At 38.2% G+C, this 27418-nt stretch overlaps 1 protein-coding gene across 4 annotated transcripts in view; it reads right to left on the reverse strand.

Moving 5' to 3' along the window:
- The window catches only part of ARHGAP18 (Rho GTPase activating protein 18), a 136892-nt gene that overhangs the window by 56802 nt on the left and 52672 nt on the right, over positions 1–27418 (reverse strand). For all 4 annotated transcript variants that reach the window (XM_063666569.1, XM_054491240.2, XM_063666571.1 and 1 more), the window contains exons 2-4: positions 11495–11697; positions 8069–8304; positions 3433–3496 (exon numbers count right to left, since the gene is read on the reverse strand). In XM_063666569.1, coding sequence (XP_063522639.1) covers positions 3433–3496; positions 8069–8304; positions 11495–11697 — 503 coding nt within the window. The remainder of the gene's footprint in view (positions 1–3432; positions 3497–8068; positions 8305–11494; positions 11698–27418) is intronic.

Genomic DNA, 27418 nt, shown 5'->3' on the forward strand with positions numbered 1-27418 from the left:
TGAAAATGCCTGTTTTAATCAAAATCAAGTTCAGAAGTAAATATGAATCTAGTCTTATTCAGTCCCATTCAATATGCAGGGTAGACTTTGTGGGCATGAGACCCGTGCAGCCACACAGGGCTCCAGGCTCAGGAGGGTTCCACACTTGGTTTAATGCCCTGCTGTTACATCCTGAAATGTAAATAAGAGGCCCTATATTTGCAGTTTGTCCCTGACCTTGCAAATTACATAGCTGGTCCTCACGGAATCTCACAGTTAAGAAAGTAAGAATTTACCTGTGCCAATTCCGAAACTAAGAATACATTTAAAGCCCGTTGATATTATTAGTATTCATCTGCTGCCATGTATATTTATGTTTCTCAACAGCCTGTGACCATTTTTTAAATTAGAATACCTATACCTCTTGATGATTAATTTTTTAAAGTATCAACGTGAATGTCAAAGCACAATTTTAATTTTATTTTCCCTCTGGTTTATACTCTTTTATGTTTTACTGTGACTATGTACACTGGTTTCCTAGGAAACTATTCTAAGAGGAAAAAAATGATTAGCCATTTTCTTAAATTAGAAGCTACCTTTCTAGCAGCTGAGTAGTTGTGGGCAAGAATTTCAAAACTACTCTTTCTTCTCACCGCCTCCATGTCAGGGTTACAATAAATACCCCCACACGCACTCCCACACCAACGGACTACGCCGAATGTAAAGCTGAGTAATTATAATTAAGGTAGTACACATTTAACACACACATTTCCTTCAAAAGCACGGCAAAAAAAAAAAAAAAAAAATACCGCATATCAAAGTTCTGGTTAAAATAGAAAATTGAGCTGAAGCACAGCACAGAAAAAACAGTTTCAGGGTTGAAGAGGGGTACTGCTACAAGAAATGGATGATTACTTGGCTAATAAGTGATGATTTAATTATCTACTCTCAATAAGAACAGAATGCTGAGATCAACCTTTTGGGTCTTAAGGTCCTAAAATAAATAAAATTTCTGTCATCTAGTCTCTTTTTAAGTGCACAATAGCACTGGGTTACAAACATTTTGCAAATCTCCCTTAAGCTTTTCAGTTGTCCAAAATATCCTGAAATGCCTTTAAAATTTTTTTTTAACCACCTGACTTTAAGATTCAATTGCTTCTATTTAAAAAAAAAAAAAGATTTTTCTTTCCTCTGTAGAAATTCAAAAGAAAATAAGAAACTACACATATCAATATAAAAGTTTAAAAAATTATTGGGGTATTATTAATATTTCTAAATGTATTATTAAATATTGGGCCTTTCATAGAGTTTATGATTTAATGAAAAATGAACATATTACAGCTAATTAATTAATTTGGAATGTGACAACCCTTGCAACTATAAAACTTAACAACTTTTTCATTTAGAATAAGTATCATTGGCGGAACATGTTTAAAAACTCAAATGTGGGGAAAACATTTAAAAGAGACTATGTCACCCATGCCTTCAAATTTTAATCAGAAACAGCCCCACTTTTGAACCTGAGACAATGTTTCCATGCATTTCATCCTGAACTTTCCAATGTTTGGCTTACACCGGTTAATTCACTGGCTAGTGAAAGAGCATGGCATTGCCCAGAACAGGTGCAATAGGGAATACTCAGTGACTTGGATGGCATCACACATTCTCTTGTTATTCTGATTGGAGGCTCTATGCCCCGTATGTAGCATTCCAGCAAAAGCAGATGTAAATCAAGCAGCAAGTTTGTCACATTTCACTTGCCTGCTGCAAGCTAGGCAGGAAAGTGCTCACATTATGAACTTGTCTTCCAGAACTTTTGTTGATATAGCCTACATCATGATCCCTGGCAAGGGAGGAAAACACCAAGAAAAGGACAATGTTTTCCTCAGCTTCCATTCACCAACTGCCAGTCACTCTTCCCCAGAGCCCAAAACATATTGACATTGGCACAAAAAACCCATCTGTCTCTCCTGATGACCCAGCCCTCTAGCAGGCAGGGTAGCTATGCCAGCTTGCTTGCCACTTCAACATCTGCAGGTACATACATTTGAGAAAACACCTAGTGATTTCATTCAGACACAATACATACAACTGAAGAAACATCCACAGAATAATAAAAAGCAAGTATTTTTATAAATATATATGTGTGTATATACATGTGCGTGCATATTATCTTTAAGGCAGGGGCGCCAGAGAGAAGTTCTGAGAAAAGTATGGAAGGAAAAGATCCCATATGATCTTGAGTAATGTAGGATTTTTATAGGAACGTTGGGAACACTCCTCAGTCCTCCACAGTTTACCTAATACCCCTCCCACTACTACTTCCAAACCAAATGCAACACTATTAATGGCATGAACACTCCAGTTGCTAAATTTTAGGAACATAAACTTAAATCACCTTTGTTTTAGTTTGTTAAATAACAATTAAGGACTACATTTTTAAGCTTAAATCTATTAACTTCACTTAGAATATTTTCCCTTTCTGTAAACAAATGAAATAGCTATAAATTCTTTCTTAGTAAGTACTAATAAAGCCTTAATAGTAACTTTTGGCTGGGTATGGTGGCTCACACCTGTAATCCCCGCACTTTGGGAGGCCCAGGCAGGCAGATCATTTGAGGTCAGGAGTTCAAGACCAGCCTTGCCAACATGGTGAAACCTTGTCTCTACTTAAAAAAAAAAAAAAAAAAAAAAAAATTAGCCGGGCGTGGTGGCACATGCCTGTAATCCCAGCTACTGGGAAGGCTGAGGCAGGAGGATCACTTGAATCTGGGAGGCGGAGGTTGCAGTGAGCCAAGACCACGCCACTGCACTCTAGCCTGGGAGACAGAGCAAGACTCCACCTCAAAAAAAAAAAAAAAAAAGTTACTTTCTTACATACCTCGAGTTTCTAATTCAAATCTGAAATAACAAATGTTAGCAGAGAAACATGAAAAGTAGAATTATAATCAATTGCCCATAAAAATCTTAACTATTTTAAAAAGTTTTCCTACAATATCTAAAAAATTACTCCATTTATGAATTAGGAGCTTGTGATTTAAGAACGATGCCGCAAGTTTGTTGGCTCAGTGACTAGCTGTGTTGCATTGGAAAGTGGCTTCACAGCTCTAAGCCTCAGTTCACTCATTTGTAAAATGGGTTAAGAACAATAACCATTACATGGTTTTCAAGTGTATTAAATGAGGTAAACATCTCCTGATAGCATCTGGCACATGACAAGCACTCAGGAAGATACGTATATGCATTTTGAATCAGAAAATAGGGATACACATTAAAAGAAAATTGAAGGCCAACTATATGCTCAGCCTCAAGTAATGATCCACTTGAGACCTTACATTAGCATTTTAATAGAATTTGCTTACTAGAATTGAAGGTAATCTTTTATAAGACTGTAACTGTTTGTTATACTAATTAAAGGGGGGAAAAAAAAACAAGAGAACAGGTTCAACATACCATCTCTTCCTTGGTATTTGTTTTCATTTGTTCTAAGTGACTGCGATTCAGTGCCATCTGAACCCTAAACAGAAAACAGACCATTTAGTCATCTCCAACTCAAAACCAGAGAAAATGGTATTGTAAATAATTTTGTTATTAATCTTTATAGTACAAGAAATGTACTCAGAATTATAACAATTATAACAATCACAGTGAAAAAGGGGCACTAAGGTAATAATCAACAAGCAATCATCCAAAAAATATTTTATTACCTACAACTTGTAAGAGACAATAGTAGGCCCAGTGGGAAATATTCAAAAAGTCATGAGTGTGTCCCTGTCATCAAGAATGCTACTATTGAGTGGAGGAGAAAGAACAAACATGTTAAAAAATTAGTCGTAGCTATTAATTGACAAATGGATAAGCAAAATGTGGTCTATCTGTACAATGGAATATTATTTGGCTATAAACAGAAATGAAGTATTGATACATGGTGCAACATAAATAAACCTTGAAAATACTATGCTAACCGAAAGGAACCAGGCACAAAGAGCCACATATTCTATGATTCCATTTATAGCAAATGACCATAATATGCAAACCATAGAGACACAAAGCTGACTAATGGTCACCTAAGAGTAGGGAGGGAAAGATGGGGAAGGACTGTTAATGGATACAGGTTTTCTTTTGGAGACAATAAAAATATGCTAAAACTGATTGTGGTGATCATTGCACAACTGTGAATATGCCACAAAACATTGAATTGTGCACTTTAAGTGGGTGAATTGTATGGTATGTGAATGATATCTCAATCATGCTGTTATAAAACTATAAAAGTACCTGTCCCTAATAAAATAGAAATTCTTCAAGTTAAAAAAAATAGCAAGAAATAAATGTGAGATAAGTAACTAAATTACCAAACCAGCAATAAGACCTAAAACGTCTGAAGGAATTCCTGTTTTCAAGCGGTCGGGGCAGTGATGCCCAAAGAATGGGGCCTCACTTTTATGGAGATGGTAAACCATGGCTGACTCTGCTCAGCAGTGAATGTGGCCAGACAGTACTTCCTCCTTTCCAGGTAAGGCTTCAGAAGGAATTCAGAGGTCAGGAAGGAGAGTCTGGATCAACTACAGAAAGAGGTCTATTCAAATTATTTTAAAAATAATACTGATAATTCTACTGGATTTTATCTCCGACAGAAAGTGGCCATTGTAGTCTCACCACACATTTCACCTCAAGCTGTTGTCCAAGAAGGACTTCATCCTCCACCTGAAGTCTAAAAAGAGCCTAGAAAAGCACTAGGCTAGGGACGTCTAGGCTATTAATGCACCACTTAGAGATGGGGAAAACCCAGGACAGTGTTACAGTGACTACCAAGTCACAGAAGTGGTACGTGGGTACCCAGCATCACTTTAATCCCTTGAAGGACAGAGCAGTCCCATTCTCCTTCCCTCCTCCCACAAGCCGGCAGAGGCTGGCCCTGCATGGCACAATGAGCAGAGTGATTCCAGTCTCACAAAAGAACACATATTTTGGAGCATGTGGTCGGAATTATTTTCCTTAGCAATTGAAGATGGCAGTACAGATGGTGTTCATTTCTGCATTATATTTCCTAGTGTCAGCAAGGCCTTCATGAGGAAGCATTTAACGTGGAAGAGCTGAATATACACTCACTCAAAAACAGAAGAACTGCAAGTGAAGATGGCTGGCCCCAGTTTGCTTGAGGGATGGGGGAGATAAAGCACTTTTCTAATGGGTGGCAGTGTTTCAATTAAAGGCATGCAGTGTAAGCAAGTTAACATTATTTTAATTTCCTTTTGCTAGTTCTCTCTTAATGACTCCATCAGATGATACAATCCACCAGTTACCTTGGACTCAAACCATGTGGTTGTGACACTGCCAGAAACTTGCTGGAAAAATGTTGTTTCTAGCACCAAGTAGCAACATCCTCTTGGAGACTGGCAGAAATCCCACAATTTATATTTTGCTTAGGCTCAGCTCTCTGTTCCCTCCCCCTTTTCACTTCCTCTTAACTCCCTTAGTGAGGGTTCTCTAATTGGAAAGAAATTGTCATAATACTAAATTTCCTTACCATTCATTTTTCTTCAGCTGGAAACCTAGTCCAGTCCTTTAACACAAGTGGATATCCCAAATAACCACTGGGTGGTAAGCAAGTGCTTAACTTAAGCAAGTGCCTGGAGCAATTTAATGACCCCAAAATTCCTGTAAGATGGACTGGACTTGATTCGAAATTGGTCATGCAAAGAAAGTAGCAATCTGCAGCTAGAAGGGCTTTCTTGCAAGAATAAAATGTCTACAAAAAGCAAAAGAGTGTCTACATGACAGGAAGATACCTTAAATATAAACCCTTTCATTCCTTTTCTAAAATAAATAATCATTCAATTTTTGTTATCTTTTATAGTGTAAATAGAATCTCATATTCAGGATGCTTAATGTCAGAATCATGTACAAAACGCAAATATAGCAGGATAGAGACTGGTTAAAAGCATGTACTTCAAAGTCAAACAAATTTGGGTTTACTATCTACAGGACACTGAGCAAGTTACTTAAAATCTGGCCGGGTGCGACGGCTCACACCTGTAATCCCAGCGCTTTGGGAGGCTGAGGCAAGCAGATCACCTGAGATCAGGAGTTCAAGACCAGCCTGGCCAACATGGCGAGACCCCGTCTCTACTGAAAGTACAAAAAATTAGCTGGGCATGGTGGTGTGCGCCTGTAGTCCCAGCTACTCTGAGGCTGAGGCAGGAGAATTGCTTGAACCTGGGAGGTGGAGGTTGCAGTGAGCCGAGATTGTGCCACTGCACTCCAGCCTGGGTGACAGAGAGAGACTCCGTCTCCAAAAATAAAAATTAAAAAATATAAAATCTATGAGCCTCAGCCACAGAATGGAAATAACACCTCACTCACAAGACAGCTGTAAGGATTAAATGAGATAAAGCACGTAAAGTGGTTAGCACAGTAAGTGTTCAGCAACGGTGGCAGCAACCTGGTATTGTTATTATTATTACAATCATTGTTCCAGAGTCCCATTCCATGTTCATTCTCATTCCATCTACCTCACTGGGTCTTCTAGGCCAGAGCTACTCAAGCCAGAATGTAAATCAACTTTGACCTCAAGAACACCATCTAGATCCGCTGATTTTTTACCTTTTTTCTGGCAGCAAGACTTTTTTGATGAAAGAAAGAAGGATCATTTATATTCTGTGCAAGCTCCTGATGCCCTTACAGATAAGTAATAGGTAATCCACCAACTGGCTTATTTGAGTAGCACTGATCTGAGCCACACTGTTCTTGTACTGTTTTGTTGTTGTTGTTGTTGTTGTTTGAGATGGAGTCTCACTTTGTCACCCAGCCTGGAGTGCAGTGGCATGAACATAGCTCACTGCAGCCTCGACCTCCAGGGCTCAAGCAATCCTCTGGCCTCAGCCCCACAAGTAGCTGGGCCTACAGGCACATGCCACCACACCCAGCTAATTCTTGTGCTTTTTGTGGAGATTGGGTTTTGCTATGTTGCCCAGGCTGGTCTTGAACTCTCCAGTCTCAGCCTCCCAAAGTGCTGGAATAACAGCTGTGAGCCACCATGCCCAGCCTCTCAAACTTTTATCATGCCTTCTCTGATACCTCTCTTCATTCATCAGTCCCACAGTCTCTGCCAGACCCCACAGCTTTCATTAATAAGTTAATCACCTAGACAAATATTTACTCAATCTTTTGTGTGCTGTCACTGTGCTAAAGCTAGACACCTTAAAGTTTAACCTAAAGCTGCCTCCTTACATGTCTTACGTTCATCCTAAAGGGTTTCTCTGTATTTAGTGAACTCTAACCTAACTGGATGTGTAAACAGACTGTAACCTACTTGTGTCAATCACCAAATTTTGACCAATCAAAGGTGACCAACTGTTCAAACCATATTCAAAAAAGGCAAACACAAAGCTGTAACCAATCTCGCTGTTTCTGTACCTCACTTCCATTTTCTATAGATCACTTTCCTTTCCCTGTCCATAAATCTTCTTTGACCACATGGTAGCACTGGAGTCTCTCTGAATCTGCTGTGATTCTGGGGGCTGCCCAATTTGCAAATCATTCTTTGCTCAATTAAATTCTGTTAAATTTAATTTGTCTAAGGTCTTTAACACCACAAAGGAGAAGTTACTTCATGTCTCAAAAAGTTCCTACTTTGTAATTCAGCTGCAATTAGCTCCCTCACACTCTACTTCATCCATCCCCAAACCAGTCTAGGGAAAAATCAAATATTCCTACAAGCATTAATAGATAGGGAAGAATACCCTAATCCTACTTTTCTCTAAGTAACTGTTGGTAGTCACATTGTCTGAGAAGCTGTCCCTGTCACCCCTAGTGGAGTTAGAGTCACTTGTAATGCTCCAAGGACACTCTCTTCTCCTAATGCATGGATTATCATGCTGAATTTTAACTGGCTTTGTTTTCTGCCCCATCAGTATAACTTCCAGAAAGGCAGGAAGCAAGTCTCTCTCGTTTCCTGCAAGCATAGAGCTTTGGTGCCTGGCATAGAATACGTGATCATTATGTTTTTAATCATTTGAATTAAACCAGATTGATCCAATTAATTGTAAGCAATTATTCCTTTCCCTTAACATCAAAAAAGAAAACCTACTGTTTCTTTCGATTCTCTCTGTTGAGCAAATATGTCTCTGACGTCAGGAATCTGGTACTGTTTGTTTTTTTTCCTCAAGGTCTGGGATACCGTCTCTACTCGCTTCTGAACTGCTGCTGCCTGGGTCCGGGTCAATGTTGATAAAAACACCATGCTTTCCTGTGGATCTCCAGCAGACTCTCCGAAGAGATTGGACAAACCGGCCTCTTTAAGCCACTGTTCTTCCAATTCTCCCTCTAAGACAGCAGAGAAAGGTGGTACTTAAATCACAAAATATAAGAACCTTTACATTTTTTAAGCTGTTAAAAATTCTTACTACAACTCTTCTATTGTAACCAAACCACAGTGCTAAGAATCATTATCTAAAACTTGGACAACTGCCATACACTCCAGCCACAATGACATCAAATTTTAGATCGATTTCATATATACTCAATTAAAATTTTTAAATGACTTCACATGTAATTAACCTCTATAACTTCCCTGAAGATTAACCCAGAGGATGATACTGTTCCCCTTCCAGAGATGAGCAAAGAATAAAAAGATAACTTACTTCCATCAAGTTACAGAAGGAAGTCAATGCTAGGGCTACACATTAAGCCCAGTTTCTTGGCTTAAATTCAGTGCTACCTCAGAGTCCAACACTAATTTATGGAAAGCCTTGTTTTCTCTGTTCACTGTAGCTGACAGGAAGTGCAGCAAAGAAGTTAACAGCATCAAAACATTGGGAACTAATCAATTTCAAATTAGTTTTTCTAATCTTCCAAGTCAGCACATCAGATTATGTATTTTTACAGTTTTTTAAAAGCACAATATATCCAGCAAAAAAAAGTTTATATAGGAAGATAATTAAACAACAATCAATTCAAAACACTGAAAGCAGGAAATATTCATGCAAATATTGTGTAAGATCTAATGAAAGTTATTTAAAAGCAGAAGGATAATGAGAATGGATTCTTTCCAACCATCATATTTATAGAGGAAAATAAAAGCGATGAATTGGGACACAAAAGACCTGGATCTGTACCCCATTTCTGCAACTTGATAGCCAAGTGTCTTTGGACAAGTCACTTAACCTCAAATTGACTCTGTTTTCTGATCTGTAAACTAAAGCACACCTCTTCCAGCTATGCCATAAGCAAAGGTGAGAATGTTATATGGAAGGAGCTTTGAAAAGCCCTGAGATAGACTGTATCACATGGTATAGCACCTAGTCCTACCTGTCTGTCTTTCTATACTATATAAACTTCTTGACGGCAGACATCAAGTATTAATAACTTTGACTTCAGGAGACATAAGCCAGTGCTAGGCACTGTGCACACCAGACAACAAAAACAGTTTACTAGCATAAAAAGTAAGTCAGCAAGGCCGGGCATGGTGGCTCAGGCTTGTAATCCCAGCACTTTGGGAAGCCAAGGTGGGTAGATCACTTGAGGTCAGGAGTTCGAGACCAGCCTGGCCAACATGGTGAAACCCCCTCTCTACTAAAAATACAAAAATTAGCTAGGCATGGTGGTACATGCCTGTAATCCCAGCTACTAGGGAGGCTGAGGCAAGAGAATCTCTTGAACCTGGGAGGCGGAGGTTGCAGTGAACCGAGATTGTGCCACTGCACTCCAGCCTGGGCGACAAGTGAGACTATCTCAAAAAAAAAAAAAAAAAAAAAAAAAAGTCAGCCATTATTATTTATGCTGTTAAGGTAGAACTCAGTATTGGTGTATAAAACCAAATTGCCAGAAAAAAACCTGATATTGTTATACAACAAGGAAAATAAACAAGATTACTATGAATAGTCATTTTTTCCATTAAAAAGTAGAAGTAAAACTTAAACAATTTAAAGTCTAAGAAAAGGTGTGGGCATGTAGAAAACATTCCCAATCTTCTTGATGATCACACAGTGCATAATAATCAGTGAATCTAATTAGTGTTGGAGAATTATCAAACAGCTAATGACATACTTCTATGTATCAGGCCTAAAAGACGCTTTCTCAAACATATTCTCTCCTTATTCAGCGAACTAGTATGCTACTTCCATCTTGAAACATGGAGAAAGAAAGGGTGAGAGATACTATTAATTATCACAAATAAGCTTGACTTTATTGGTATCATATTTGGGAAGCAATGAGAGAAAAATAACAAGAAGTTAAAGAATAAGTTAACTGTAGTGTTCTTTTAGATCTAAGAAATTAAATTAAGAAAAATCCCCAAGTCTCCTTTTTAAATTAATGTTGGTAGATTTTTCAAGCAATGTTGTAGCCAAGGAAAAAAATCTTATTTATATAGATTTTGCTACTTAATTAGATCCTAAGTCATTTAGTTAAGAAGTCACTGTGTTGAGAAGGAAGTCTCTATTAGTGGATCACAAAGCACTGATTGGGGCTCTCACATTTTGGCATTTATACATCAACTTATATAAACATACTTACAAATGTATAGATGGCACAAGGCATAGAAAGAAAGCTAATACAACAGACAAGAGAATTGGACATGAAAAACTTGGCAACTGCTTGAATTTCAGAGACTAAAAGAAATGGTACAAAAAAACTTTTAAGTAAAGTTTTACATGTTTCTCCCAGAATATCAAATATTACAGCAGAGAATGGGAAATATGGCTGGAAAGTGACTCTACAGAAATTATGCACCAAATACAAGAAAGAAGTAAATATGGAAGCTAAAAACGGTAATGTCACCATCTACTGTCCAACTCTATATTTTTAGATTAGTTGGCTAAACATGAGCCGTTGCATCCAATCTGGAGAACTATACTTTGAATGACAAAATAGCCAGGACCACAACAGGTCTTTGAAAACCACCCACAAAAATTGGTTTATGTGAATTTTCTTTCTAGAAAGGTCTTGGCTAGGAACAAGATAAATATTCTCAAATATATGAAAGGCTATCATGTAAAAATAGAATAGCCTTCTTCTGTTCGTCCCAAAGGCATAACTACAGCAAGAGAGTCAAAGTTAGAGGACAGCAGATTATAAATCAATAAAACAAAGATCAAAAGAACTCAAGCTGACTGACCACTGGAAAAACAGTATCACTGCAAAGCAATGCTCTTTCTATCACCATCTGCACTCACTAGAGACCAAATGACAATGTGGCTACCACATTACAGAATAAATTTAAAGGGAGGTTAGATGGTTTCAAAGACGAAGTCTAACTCTAAAAAGCTATGATACAGTGAGCTTAGCCAACAACATTCCAGCCATATCTATGACTAAGCTAACTTACTTATGCCACTTGTATTTGGCAGTTGCACCCATAAATCTGCCTCAAACAAGTATGTTTCAAGTTGAAAGGCAGTATCTTTTTTTGGTGGTCCTAGCTTTAATTTTTTTTTTTTGTTCTCTTCCTTTCTATGCATTCATTTTCTATAAATACATATACAAACAACAAAAGCTTTATTTAGTTAGTTATTACCATCAGGCTCTTTGACAACAACCACCTCTTGATCTTCTTGTCTGTTTTCACTAGATTTCTTGATATTTTCTAGTTCTATCCAATAGTCTTCCATAGATAGTTCATCCAAAGAATCCTGGGAAATTGATCGATCAAATGGAGGCTTCTCCATAACTTTGGTGGTGGTGCTTTCCTGGTTCATAGTGTACTGGCCATATCTGCGACTGTAAATTCAAAAGAACACATGGTTTATTTTAGTACAAAAGGAAGCAGTATAATTTCTAAAATATCACAGCAATAAGCTGGAGAATTTGTTAACTCTTTAAGTTCTCCTTAATAAAACTAAAGGAATATACATTTTGGAACTGTTTACTCTGGATTATAATATGCTTGTAGAATAAACAGTTTCATGCTCCACAGAAAAGATGGTGAAGTACAAATAGCAGCGTGGTAAATTATTTTTCCATTTACATTAAATGAAGACTCATTTTTCAAATATATTTTTTAGCGACAAGGTCTTGCTCTGTTGCCAAGGTTCGAGTGCACCAGTGTGACCATAGCTCACTCTAACTCCAAATTACTGGGCTCAAGTGATCTTCCCACCTCAGTCTCCTGAGTAGCTACTACTACAGGTATATACCATACTGCCCAGCTATTTTTTTTTTTTTTTTGGCAGACATGGGGTCTTGCTGTGTTGCCCAGATTGGTCTGAAACTCCTGGCCTCAAGTGATCCTCAACTGATCCTCCCACCTCAACCTCCCAAAGCACTGAGATTAAAGGCATGAGCCACCACACCCGGGCATAAGACTCATTTAAACCTGAAACTTTGTTTTTAAAAAGCAACACATTAAATCTTGATTACAGACTATTAATTGGGAATGAATTTTATATAATTTTTGTGTTTATCATTTATATTCATAAACTAAACTTTGTCAACTCTTATACAGCAAATATCTTCAACTGATGAAGCAGTATTTGAATTTCCATTTTATTTTTGAAATCAAAATATAAATAGGATGATTTAAGTTTGCTGTTATAATCTACTATAGAAAGCAACTTCTAATCTTTATTTATAAATGGACCCATGATTTATATGTATTAAAAATTCCAAAATGGGGCAAAAACTCATTTATTAGCAATTCTGAATAGCTTGGAATTACCTCAAACATTTCTCTCTCAGATATTATCTATGAAGAATAAATTGAATAAATAAGAGTATTTGTATAACTTCAAGTAAACAGTGTTTTTTGTTATAATTCATATCTTACCTACTTCTAAAATTGAATTAAAGGAGCTTATAATAAAAACCTATATATAATAAAATAATAATTTTTTGTTTTATTATTATTTATAGAGAAAACCATGCCCGATTCCTTAAAGGAAGAAATTTTTCAGCTTTGATGCCTCTCCTTTATATACAGTTGATATGGTTTGGGTATGTCCCCACCCAAATCTCATCTTGAATTGTAGTACCCATAAGCCCCATGTGTCCTGGGGGGACGCAACGGGAGGTAATTGAATCATGGGGGCAGTTACTTTCATGTTGTTCTCATGATAGTGAGTGAGTTGTCATGAGATCTGATGGTTTCATAAGGAGCTTTTCCCCTTTTGGCTTGTTACTTCTCCTTGTTGCCATCACGTGAATAAGGGTGTGTTTGCCTCCCTTTCTGCCATGATTTAAGTTTCCTGAGGCTTCCCCAGCCATACTGAACTGTGAGTCAATTAAACCTCTTTCCTTTACAAATTACCCAGTCTCAGGTATGTCTTTATAAGCAGCGTGAGAATGGACTAACAATAAATTTTTTTAAAGAATACAATTTGAATGAAGACAATAGTTGAATAACTGTTTTGCTATTCTAATTTTCAGATTGCTTCTCTCAAGAAGGACTTCCAGGAAGTCATTCTTTGTTTGCCAGATTGGTTTTACTTACTGTACATATTGAAAATAATTTTAAAATTACAACAAAATAATAGTGTGTGAACATTCACATTTAAACTAGCCTTTCCCAAAATTGTTTAAAATAGTAGGATTTTAATAGTACATAAGGGAGAGGGTCACTAAACTCCGGGCAAATCTATCCAGCAGCTTAATTCCAACTGGTTTGTTAGAAAAAGTCAAGGAACTTAATTGTTTATTGCTGCAAATAAATGCAGTATAACTGAGCACTTAGCTTTAATATGCTAATAAGCCAGTTTTATTCCTTTAAAGATGATTCTTCCTGCCTTGATTACAAACTTTATTAATGCTGGTTGCATACATGAATAAACAATCACTATACTCTCTCCCCAGTAGCAACCTTGGGGTGGTGATGGGTGGGAATTAGGACAGGGGCCAACAAGCCTAAGTCTAGACATGTTTGTGAATCTCTTTCCTTAAGTCTCCATTGTTCATTGTTTGCCTTCTTCATCCCTTAATTCAAGGGGTACTTCCTCCTTCTCTGGCCTCAATCGTCCTGTTTACATCTCTGTATTCCACCTGGGTCCCCATATCCAGCCCCAATGGCCACTACATAGCCAGTATTTTTCTTGTAGAGTTTTCACTCCTGATTCTTAAATTAACATGTAAATGAGAAAGTCATCCCTCTCTTAAAAATAAAAAATATATATTTTTAAATTTCTGGTTCAGCAGCTCAACTTATCTATATTGTTCATATTCCTTACTTCTGCCTTACCAGGATAGCTAATGTTAATTTACAGATGACTGCCAGATTCATTTCTCGTATTGCATGTCAAATATACAGATGCCTTATCCTTTTGTTTTCTCTCTCATAGTGTGAAATTGACCACCTTACTTCAGTCCCCTTTAACTCTTACCCCCCTGTGAGACCACAATAAGTACTGTAAACTGTGTGAAGTATAATGACTAATGCCAAATAATTTGGTTTATCTGCTCACGGGAAAAAGGTGCAGTTGAACTAGAAGTACATTAAGCCTTTCACTCCTGAAGGAATGTGTTTATTCTGGCAAGAATTTTCCAGTAAATTTCCATTAAGATAGCATGTGCAGAAAAATGCAAGGTCATTGAGTAACACCATTGTTACATAAATACACCATCTATATCAAGCCTTGCTTTCAAAACATGCATAAAGCAAAAATTGAATAGCTTAGTGCTGATGAATTGACTCAATATTTTGACTTTAATAAGATTCAGAAGCTGAATAGGTTTGTGATAACCTAAAAATACTGAGTCATGGAAAGGAGGAATTTTCTTTTTCTTTCTTCCGTATTTTTTTTTTTTTTGATCACTGGTAAATACTGCAAGAACACATTTTCATTTTTAAATAGAGGGGATGAGGAGTGGGAAGGAAGCAGCCATTCAGTAATAGACTACCCTCTTTGGTCAACCTGCCATGTATTTTTTAATTTGTCTAAAAATGTAAGTGAACATTCCTTCAGTTTACATCAATGAACATGTTGTGTTACTTCCTTTCTTCGTAGAATATATTCTACTTTTGTATTTCAGACAGGCAGTGACTAAAAGTCTGGACCTTCCTAAAACTGTTCTGCTAAGAGGCCAGTTAACTTGTTTCCTCTTTTCTGTTTTTAGGAGTATGTTATATGATATCATGTTCATTCTGCAAAGGGGGTTCAAAAACATAAAGCAACATCTGCTAGATGTAATGAAGTACAGAGCAGAAATATTTTGTATTTCCAAAAGATCCAAGCTGACACATGGTGTTGAAATCAAAGAAACACAGTTTATACCACAGGCAACTACCAGTGACCCCTACCTGACTTTCTAGCAAGCAATTATTCCAAGTTCCTTCCTCCTCCCTCTCCCTCCAGAATTCTGTGTGCTAATCGTGCCATGGATATGCTTCAGAAGCTCCCACATTTCTCACCTTTTACAACCATAATGACAGAACTAGACACTGTCCTCTAAAGGAAGTTGCCAGAGTTGCTCTATAAAGAATCGCTTCCTAGCTTGCTGTACAAGTCACTCTCTTTCCAATACACCAGAGTATAATCATTTTGCCTCTTTTTTTTTTTTTTTTTACCATGAACACTCACATCACAAGCAAATATTCACTTTTTTACCATGGACACTCACATCACAAGCAAATATTCACTTTACAGACCCTGATGGGCCTTCCTGGAATCTTCTTTTCCATCTTGCTAGCATGTCCTCCATGCTCTGTTTACAAAAATGAGGGCTTTGTTTTGTTGTATTTTCCCCAGGTATATGCTATCCCATTTTCCCGTGATACATTTTCCACCTGGTCAGTGAATTTCAAAGGCACTGATATCGTTCAGGGTATGAGAAATAATGCCTGTTATTTATTTTGTCATAGCAAATATTAAACTGGCCTGACGTTTTTTCTTTACAAAGAGGTGGGGGTTGCCATTGATTATACTGAGGTCAGCTAGAAGATTGATGATTTCTTCTGCTATCAATGCAGTCAGCTCAGTCAGCAAAATGAAATGGAAACGTGGAACTGGGAGTCTAAGAACCAAATGATACCAGTTCTACTTAACTGCAATCTTTGGTAAATCACTCACTTTCTCTACTCTTGACTTTTCTTATCTAAAAAATGGGAAGAATAACAATGGCCTTGCTTGGTTTGTTTGTTGTGAAAATTCTTACTGAAGTGCCTCATAGGTAACCATGAAAAAGGTCCCCTATGTAAACTTGTGCTGTACTAACTGCCCCTCCCACTGTTTAATAAGTTCCAGAGGAATCACATATCCTCTAGAATATTCTCAAGCTTTGTGGTCTCAGGACTCCTTTACACACTTAAGATTGTTCTAAGACCCTCAAAGAGCTTCTGCTTAAGTAGGTGATATCTACTGATATTTATAATATTAAACACTGAAACAAAAAGTTTTAAATACTATTCATTTAAGAATAAACATCTTCACATAGATAACATTAAAAAGGCCATTTTTCAAATAAAAATAGTGAGATGAGTAGCACTGTTTTATATTTTTGAAACTGGCTTTAATGTCAAACTTAATAGAAGACATCTGGATTCTTACATCTGCTTCTGCGTTCAATCTTTTACAATATTACAGTTCATGTCGTCTCTGGGAAACTCCACTGTATTCTCACGAGAGAATGAGAGTGAAAGAGGCAAGTAACATCTTAGCGTTATTATAAAAACAGTTTTACTCTCCTAGACACCTGAAAGGGTCTGGAGAGCCTCAGGTGTTCCCAGACCCCACTTTGAAAACCACTGTTTTAAGAATTCTCAAAAACACCACATAATGGGTCTGAAAATGCACATTTCAATTCTATGGGCAAAACTCCAGAAAGCCCTCTGAGAGAAACAGACTTGCTTTCCTAGTGACTGGACCTATTTCTTTGTTTTTGTTTAGTTCTGTATCTTTTCACAAAAACTGGGATTTATTCCAATATATCCATATTTAATTTATACTATAATGACAAAGAATTAAAACATCATTTAAAAAAACCCCTCCCTTGCCAATATTGTTAATCATTTGCCGGTGTCCATTATGTGTAAGGGGCAGAAGTTCTCTCTGGGCATCCCCTTTTGGCCAGTATATTTGAAAATGTGCCTTAATGTGCCTTTGTCATCCCTACCCTCTACCTAAAACCCCTTCAGGGCAGATTTATTTGTAAGTAGGATGTTTCTTCTGAGCTTGTACATTTAACTATCTGGTCCAATTTCTACCTTGTGTTCCCTACCCTGTTAAAAGTCCTATCGTGATGCTTTATATCCAGTCTGTCTCCTGATTCTGACCCTTCGAGGCATTTTTGTGGCCCAAAGTCAGCTTTCTTGAAGACCTCTGATCCTATCACCTGTTTTGTTTTGTTTTCTTACAAGATCCTTTCTAAAAAGGATATACTTTCTTTCATGTTCCCTATCCCACTTTTATATCCATGCAGGATAAGAAGTGACTGAGTTGGGATATACACACAGTATAAGACAGAAGAATAAAGTTTATTTTTGTTTTGGCTTTTTTCTGTTTCAATGTGTAAAAAAAAAAAAAAAAAAAAAAAAAAGGCAGTGGGGTGGAGGTTCTTCCTCAGGTCATGACTTATAAACCATAATGACTAAGAATATTTTAGAAAAGCCATATGTATTGAAGTGTAAACATTAGAATGCTATTGCACCTCAGAGATTTAAACTTATCCCATCATTTTCTAGATGAGGTAATGAGGCCTCAAGGTTAAATCTTCCCCAATTTTACCCAGCAACTGGGTGATGGAATCGAGATTAATGCCCTCATTTCTTCTTCAGTGGTCACTTTAATATGTCAAACAGACTAAAAAGGGTAGGATTTACTTTGTTTTCCCCAGATGCATCAATCTTTCTGAGTTTGTATTGCATATACAAAAGGCAAAAGTAATCTTGTTGACACAGTCTATAATTTGCACTTTCAAATGACCATTACACTTATCAAGAAAAAAATACATTTAAAAATCAAACCATATTTTTTTAAAAGGGATGAGAATTCTTTTCCAATGCACTTTTTTAATTTTTCAATTTTTTTGTTTTTTGAGATGGGGTCTCGCTGTGTCTCCCAGGCCGAAGTGCAGTAGCACAATCATAGCTCACTGCAGCCTCGAGCTCCTGGGCTCAAGTGATCCTCCCAACTTAGCCTCCCTGAGTAGGTGGGACTACAGGCACACACCACTTCACCTGGCTAACTTTGTAGAGATGGAGTCTCCTTGTATTGCCAAGGCTGGTCTGGAACTCCTGGCCTCAGGCAATCCTCCTGTCTCAGCCTCCCAAAGTGTTGGGATTACAGGTATAAGCCACTGTGCCTGTTCAGTGCACTTTCTAAAATATGGTTTGTGGCCAGGCACAGTGGCTCACACTTGTAATCCCACCACTTTGGGAGGCTGAGGTGGGAAGAGTGCTTGAGCCCAGAAGTTCAAGACCAGCCTGGGCAACTAATAAGACACCCATCTCTATTAAAAAAAAAAAAAAATTGTGTCATGCTGGGCATAATTTTAAATATTCTGTTTTTTAAGAAACTTTGTTTTGTAAATTTTGAAATTTTAAAATTTAATACTGTTTCTTTACATTATCTCTATGTTGAAAAAAAAAAGCATGTTTCTCATGTGTAGATTTCTCTTTTGTTTCAGCAGTGATATTAAAGAACTACTATGATCACTACCATGGTGAGATGGTAAAGCTATTAACACTGTGTAATGGCCCTGTCCATCAGAATACGCTGAATTTGAATGACTATGAAGAGCTGCAGCCTACAAATGACCCAAGTCATTTTTACCCCTTCGAAGAGAATGCCTACATGTTGTTTAGCTGAAAGCAGTCATTATTAGAAGTGGCTCTGACACCCAGGAAGAAAGAACACTGATAATGCCTGAAGGCAGTAAGAAGTTGATTAGAAAGCAATACCACATCACTCACCCCCACACACACCCATGCAACCATCAGAACCCAGAGAAAGAATCTAATCTCTTCTATCTGACTCAAATGCTGTAGTCTTAAGGATGTACTGAATTTCACATAAACTTACTTCTTTTTCCTCTTTGCATATCTTACCCTTTTCATTTTGGGAAAAAAATGAAATTTACTTATTTCTTTTAGCTTTCCTTTTCTTTAAAAATAAAGGTCGCGGCCAGGTGCGGTGGCTCACGCCTATAATCCCAGCACTTCGGGAGGCCGAGGTGGGCGGATCACGAGGTCAGGAGATTGAGACCAGCCTGGCCAACATGGTGAAACCTCGTCTCCATTAAAAATACAAAAATTAGCTGGGTGTAGTGGCGCACGCCTGTAGTCCCAGCTACTCTGGAGGCTGAGGCAGGAGAATTGCTGGAACCCGGGAGGCAGAGGTTGCAGTGAGCCGAGATCATGCCACTGCACTCCAGCCTGGCAACAGAGCAAGACTCTGTCTCCAAAAAAAAAAAAAAAGGTCACTTAACATCTTGTATAGCGCTTTATAGTTTTTCAGTGTTCACCACTTTTTGCTTTGTTTTTTGCTACTCACTTTTGACAGTGGGTAGAAAAGAAAAAAAAAATCCTCAGCAGAACAATAAGCAAATGACCTGATTATCTTGTTTATGTCACATTACCTAAGCAAAACTGAGAAGAGAAGCCCATTAATGACAGTTAACAGCTAGCTTTGAAAACGTGGCTTTATCACTTTTAGAGAAATATATGACACAACCAATTCATAGGTGCTGGGTTTTTTGTTTGTTATTTATCGTTGCGGCTTTCACTCTACTTCTTCTTTTTTTTTTTTTTTTTTTTTTTTTTGAGAAGGAGTTCCACTCTTGTTGCCCAGGCTGGAGTGCAATGGCGTGATCTCGGCTCACCGCAACCTCCACCTCCTGGGTTCAAGTGATTCTTCTGCCTCAGTCTCCCAAGTAGCTGGGATTACACACATGTGCCACCACACCTGGCTAATTTTTTTTTTTTTTTTTTTTTTTTTTTTGTATTTTTAGTATAGACAGGGTTTCTCCATGTTGGTCAGGCTGGTCTCGAACTCCCGACCTCAGGTGATCTGCCCACCTAGGCCTCCCAAAGTGCTGAGATTACAGGCGTGAGTCACCGCACCTTGCCTCACTCTACTTCTTGACATCACTAAAAGAATAGGGACATAGTAACCACCGCCAGGTCTGGTAGAAAGAAGGGAGGGAAGGCCTAGAAAGAAAGGAATATGGGAAAGGCAGGAGACAGCCGAGGCAGGTTTCAAAAATTCATTTCCTTTTTAGATACAGACACAAGGAACATATAAGGGAAAATGGTAGACTATCACTGGCCAGACATAGGTTTCTTGCTTTAGAGCTCTGGTTCTGGGTAGAAGTGAGATCCTTTTTGTTCCTGAGCTCGCCAAATCTCTCAGGAAGCAGTTTTTCCTCCTCAACTGGAGATACAACTCAACAAGTAGCCAAATGGGAACCTGGGATTTTAATGTCAAAATCATCTTCCAAGACAAGGATGAAGGTGTCTGTAGTGGGACTTTGACATAAAAATCTCAGGATCTTGGAACATGAGTTCAAAGCATATCCACTTCATTCAATTATCTGTCACCATGACTTGCATCAACCTGATACCCTGGACCTGATGTTCTTTCTCCAGGACCCTCTATCTTTTTCTTGTTCTGCCAAGCTGTAGAGCCATCTGAAAATTAAACACCAGTAGCTACCTTGCACTTGGAGCATAGGCTCTCCAGTTTGATCTGTTTTCCAGCTGTCATTACTCAATTTCATATCTCAGTACCTTTCTCTGTGGGGCTGGAATAACCTTGCTTCTGCAGCCTCCCCACATCCCTTACTACATCCTGCACTGTGATGATCTGCTCATGCGTGTGTCCCCACCATTAAATTATGTGTTCCTTGGGGGCAAGAATCCATGTTTCTTTTTTCTTTTTTTTCCTCTTAGTATCCCTGGGTTCAAGCAAACTGCCATAGCAGATGTTGGTGAACTGTTCAATTATTAAAGTACTACTGCCTCTGAAATAATTTCTAAGGTATTTCTTATTTAATTGCACAAAACTACAAAGAAGTAAGAGAGAGGGATGAAAAGTAGATAGTAAAGAAATCAGTCTTAGGAAACTCTAAAATTAATAAGGTAAATGTTCTATGTCTCCATGATGTTACTTGTGGATGTTTAGTCTACAAGTAGGTTTCCTAAAGGAAACAGAAACATACAAAAGGAAGGGCTGTGGTTGCATATGAGATTGTAACTAATATTAAATTATAAACAAGTTTCGGCTTAGAGTTTTTTTAAGCACACATTCCATAATTCCATTCATCACCTTAATCTTTAAAACAAATAAATATTTACTGAATGCCTTACTCTCTGGTTGGATGCCTTATCACAGATGTTGCTTTAACCAAGCTCTTCAAACATTTAGTGCGAGGTAGATGACAAAAGACACCAGCACCAGTTATGGGTGGAATTTTCCAGTTCCTCACTGAACTAGTGGCCCAGACAACTCTTTCCAGCATAGGCCACCAGGTCATGGCCTTTACTTCAGGATTGTCCCTAACACTCCTCAGGCCCTGCAGTGGTTCACCATTCCTTCTTCAGTAAGAATTTCATCTCCTCTCTGCCACTGTTATCCTCTCATTCTCAAGTCATCCCCTGCTCAATTATTTCCCGAGATTTAGACCAATAATTTGAGGTAACATCTACAGCCCCTTGCTCTGGCCTAAATGCTACTTATTCCCCCACCAAATTCATATACTGCAATCCTAACTCTCAAGGAGATGCTATTAGAAAATGGAATCCTTAGGGAGGGGATTCGTGCTCTTATAAAGGAGGCCCCAGATGGCAGCCTCGCCTCTTCCACAATGTGAAGGACATGGTGAGAAGGTGCCATCCGTGAGAAAGCCAGCCCTTCCAGACACCCAGTCCACCAGCCCTTTGATCTTGAACTTTCCAGTTTCTGAAACTGTGAGAAATACATTTCTGTTGTTTATAGGCCACCTAGTTTATTGTATTTTGTTACAACAGCACAAACAGACTGAGATACCCTTCCTGGCATCCCTGCCCCTCCCCTGGTCTGTTTCTCAAGTTCTCCAGGGTTTGCCTGAAGCCCCCTCGCAGTCCATTATTAAAGTTGTTCTTTCCCAAGATGCAGCCCAGCTTCCTCAGAACAACTGTCTAGTACTCAGTTCTTGTTTCACAGCAATCATATAGCTTTAGAGGTAGTGATCAGCATCTAAATTTTTGTCAACCTTTACCCATTCATTTTTATTGTTCTTGGCAAATCAAATTTTTCGCCTTTTCAGTTTCAAAGTTGTGCTCCTGTTTTCTTTCTGAGAAATCTATCAAGTTCTGAAGACATTTTCAGGGATGAAATGAAGAAAGATTCACTAATGAAGATTAAAGGTTTTTCCACCTCCCCTCATATTCTTGAACTGGTCACTCAAAATTCCCCATCATAATTTCTATTAGTTCAGAATCTCATCACTACAGTTTGCCAATACACCTTAAACATGCAATAATACAGATAAATTTACGCCAAGATACAAATTCCCTCACATATAAGACTTAATATACTTCAAGATCTGGGATCCAAGAAAAGTATTTAAATATCATCCAGGAATTTCATTCTGGCTGCTGACTGACTACAGATTTATAAAGTATAATACTCTGATATCCCTTCAGTTCATAAAAAGTTGCTATTGATTCATAATACCTGTCATGATATAAGCACTAACAAAATACTTGTTGACATAACACAAAATTATAAACAATGTTTTGAAATTTAATGTTAGAATAGTACTGAATATAATCGTGGTTTTCCTTATTTCCTATAGCAAATATATTGCCCTTCAGTAGGACTTTTATATAACTTTCCACGCTAATAAAAACATCAACACAAGGCAATGGTGAATTTAAAAAAAAATCTGATAATAACGAAAGCTACATACACAGCATATTGTGAAAGAGACATGGGCACTATTATTAAACTCTTCTCAGTTCTTTGTGATTATCCACTGCAATAAGGTAGAGAAATCATCTCATATCTCAATGAGAGTAGGGGAGTATAAAACCAATCTTCCACCAGCCAGCAAAAGAAAAAACATAGACAAACCCTGGATGAAAATATTAAAAGTGAAAGGAGATTTGTGTTTATGTTAGAAAATATAAATGGAGAAGATATTTATAAAGTAATGTTGGTAAACAGTAATAGAACAATTAAAAACAGCAGCACTTCCGTGGTAAATACCTAGATAGGAAAAAAGAAAACTGCTTCCCTTATGCTATAACTGTAATTTTATCAGTAGCTCAAAATGAATTTCAAACATTACAGTGCTCCACTGGTAAGTATGGAAGGCCAGGAAGTGTTTTTATATGCAAGGTACTAAAAGTCAGCTCTACTAGGGGGACAGAGAGGATGGAGAAATAACTTCCAGCCAAGCAAATAATTTAGCCAAGCTTAGAAACAATTCATTTATATTTTCTACTAAATGTCTTCAGCAGTCAGTAACAAAGTAGAATATGTGAATACTACTACAAAACAATCTTTCTTAAGTGAGATTATCTAAAGCCACTTTTTTCTTAGCATGTTTGAAACGCTGAGCCCAAGACAGATGTGAATGCAAGCAGCCTAAAAGATACATGAAATATAAAACAACTACTAAAGACAATTTCCACATGCAAAATGCTACTTGTGGGTTACGGCAGGGAATTTAACCTAAACATTTGAAGAAAAAAAAAAAAAAAAGAAAATCTGACTGACCAGACTGGGCAACATAGTGAGACATTGTCTCTACAAAAAATAAAACAATTAGCCAGGAACAGTGGCATGTGACTGTAGTCCCAGCTACTCAGGAGGCTGAGGTGAGAGGATCCCTTGAGCCCAGAAGTTCAAGGCTACAGTGAGCTATGATCATATCACAGCACTTCAGCCTGGGTGACAGAGCAAGACCCTGTCTGGAAAAACATACACACACACACAACTCACAAAAACAAGCATTTTCAGTAAAAGCCACTGAGCTTTGTTTAGAGGATAGGAACAGGGCTCATAGGGCAGTGAGGCCTAACATGAATATGAGGGACGGACAACGGTTTTATAGGAAGGGATTGTGGGAACCTGAAAAAGGTGAGGGGAGGAGAGGTAGATGGTAGAGAAAAACACTTTTAATAAGGAAGCATAGTTAATGCTATTCTTGTGCAATGCCACATCATCAATATGGGCATACTGAGCTCCAGCAAATGCCACCCGTAGACACATCAAACTCTAGGTGGATTAAACCCCACAAGCTGGAAGTTTATGACCCTGTCCTAGCTTAATTTCTGTCCTTATCCTTAAGAAATATCTCTACTTTCCAACCCTTAGTCTTGGGCTCATTACCAGGCTTACACTAGCCTATTGCTTACCTGTTTTTCACATGGAGTAGCAAAATTCCCACTTAACCAAAAGCAATATGGCATCAGGTTCCAAAATGTCATTCCCTGTGGGGATCTGAAACAGCTGAAGAAGAGCGTAAGTAGTTCATGGCCTCAAGAGTTGCCCCGCTAGCTACAGCCAAGGCTGTCTTGGCACTCTATAGAAAGCTGATTCCGTATCAGTGTCCCATTCAAGGACTTCCGCCTCTAGTCTTCCATTTCCATCCCTCTGGTTCTCCTCTGCTTTTCCCATCGCTATATACCTGGATCCTCCTCTCTGCCCAGTTCCTATAAAGAAATGATTCAGGTTGACTGATTTCTACTTCTCCCCAAAATGCTGTCTGCTACTCACTTTCCTGAGCCCTAAATTCTGCACCGGCCAAGGCTCCCAGGACCTCGACTGAACCTCAGCAGAGGTCTGAGCTACCCATGCCCCTGCTTGTCAGGAAAGAGAGGTGGAAGAAAGAACTGTTGTGTCAGAAATCCATCACTTCAGAAGAGATTAGTTAATGAGCTATTGAATGGAAAAGAGAGGCTCGGCCGGGTGCGATGGCTCACGCCTGTAAGCCCAGCACTTTGGGAGGCCAAGGCGGGCAGATCACCTGAGCTCGGGAGTTCGAGACCAGCCTGACCAACATGGAGAAACCCCATCTCTACTAAAATACAAATTAGCCAGGCGTGGTGGTGCATGCCTGTAATCCTAGCTACTCGGGAGGCTGAGGCAGGAGAATTGCTAGAACCTGGGAGACGGAGTTGCGGTGAGCTGAGATCATGCCATTGCACTCCAGCCTGGGTGACAAGAGCAAAACTCTATCTCAAAAAAAAAAAAAAAAGAAAAGAAAAGAAAAGAAAACAGAGCCTGTAGAGACCATAAAGTTATAAAAGATGATGAAAGGATTAAGAGCATGTAACATCCTCCAGGTCAGAAGTCAGTATTTATGCTGTATCACAGCCATGGAAGACAGTGTAGATGACAGCATCAAAAATAGAACTTCCTTTACCATCTTGCCAGGATAAGTCTACAGAAAGATCAAGGTTGTCAGATACTCTAAGGTAAAGATCAAAGACTTAGAACTTCTTCTTGTTCTTTTTTTTAACTCAGGTGTTTGAGGGCCAATTGTTAAAGACTCTTACCTCATGAATGACTTCGGTTATTTGCAAAAGCCAGTTCCGTAAAGTAAAATGCAGTTTTTGTAAGACAAATATTGTCAAACTCTAAGCATACTTTCATACGCCAACCAATCTAATAGAGAAATGCTAATTTCTTAATCCAATAGTTTTATGAATACAGTTTTACTGAATAATGCCTACATTTATTCACTGGTCTTCTCTCATTACAGATATTAATCAGAATTATGTACTTAGGTTTTATTATAAAAATCATTGCGGTTATGGTTTTAAAAGGAACTTCATCCACATAATACACATTTTCCATTTCAAGTAATACAGGAGACACTGAAAAAAACAGTGAAACTGGAATGAAGCCAACGCTTCAATGTTTTGGTGGAGTGATACTATAGAACTTGAGTTCTTGTTAATAATAAACAGATCACTAAAGCTGTGATTCACACATTCATTCAACAACTACTGACTCCCTATTAATTGCAAGGCAACTATACATGCTGATGTTTGAAGTCCAAAGAAGCACAGGGCTTTACTGCTGATCTCTGAATCTACATTTTGACAGAGGAGATAAAATATGTAGGGAAACAGTAATACAGGGCAGCCTGGCTTCACACCATATGAGTGGGACAAACAACAGGTGTTGCAGTGCTCACTGCCAGTTAAACATAGGCAAGGACAAGATGCCAAAAAGTGTTTAAAAATGTCGGTAGCACAGTAGGCCAGGTGTGATGGCTTGTGCCTATAATCCCAGCACTTTGGGAGGCCCAGGCGGTGGATCACGAGGTCAGGAGTTCAAGACCAGCTAGGCCAATATGGTGAAACCCTGTCTCTACTAAAAATACAAAAGTTAGCTGGGCATGGTGGTGCGCGCCTATAATCCCAGCTACTTGGGAAGCTGAGGCAAAAGAATCGCTTGAAGAACCCGAGAGGCGGAGGTTGCAGTGAGCCGAGATCGCGCCACTGCACTCCAGCTTGGGCGACAAAGCGAGATTCCGTCTCAAAAAAATAATAAAAAATAAAAAATAAAAAAAATGTCAATAGCACAGTAAGAGGAGGTGAGAAGGGAGATTCCAGTCTTTTGCTGTAACTCATTTTAATTTAATAAAGCTCTCTCAGAGCCAACAGTGTCTTCCTGTTGATTCAATTTTATTTCCCTCTAACTTAAGCCCATTTCCTCTGAGCAAATAAAGAAGTAATCAGTGTCCTCTTTATATTAATCCCCTCCTGGGAAAAGTTTAAGGCAGTCCTTTATTATACCTTGAGTTGGCCAATGAGTTTTACTTCTTTATTTTTTCCCCTGTATTTTAAAAAGCAATGTCTTATAAATACAACCTGAAGTACACATTCTTACTACTGACATCCAAATCATGAAGTACCTACAGATAACAGCATATCATGTTTGTTCTGAAATTTTTCCATTGGGCCTTTTTCAGATTGGCTCTTACTCTGCAAATGAAAGCTCCAAGTTCACATTAATTTTAGAAACAGGTACATATTTAGGCCCAGGTGGGAAGTCCTTGGCACAGATACCAAAGTTAAAAGCCTAATCATAAATGTTTTTTGCTTCCTAACTGAGGAAATTAGCACTGTTATTAATTGCTTTCCATGGTTCTCGTTTCTTTTTAAGAAAGGCTTTGCTAATCATTTGCATTAATATTATGCTAATAAAAGGGGATAGTAACTAGTTTAGTCTCTTCAGTAGTAACTACAGATCAAAGAGAGGTAATTTGCATGTTTTCTTAATTGGAGTGAGCTGGCATTTACACACTCATTGTCACCATTTTTGAAATTAAAAAAAAAAAAAAAAAAAAAACTTAATACATGTTGGGCCAGACTGGACAGGAGTAATTTCTCCAATGGAATCATCCAAACTCAAGTATTTCAAGAGACATTTTGCTTCTAAGCATGAATCCCAAATGACAAGGATGAGTATTCAAACACAGGGCAACCATCTGCATTGCAAAATACATTTCAGTTCCTCTCTGCAGAAGGAATTCATTTACTGTGGAAGGCCATTCACTTCCACTTCTGAGTGCTTAT

Source organism: Pongo pygmaeus, chromosome 5 (assembly GCF_028885625.2).
Source record: "Pongo pygmaeus isolate AG05252 chromosome 5, NHGRI_mPonPyg2-v2.0_pri, whole genome shotgun sequence".
NCBI lineage: Eukaryota > Metazoa > Chordata > Mammalia > Primates > Hominidae > Pongo > Pongo pygmaeus.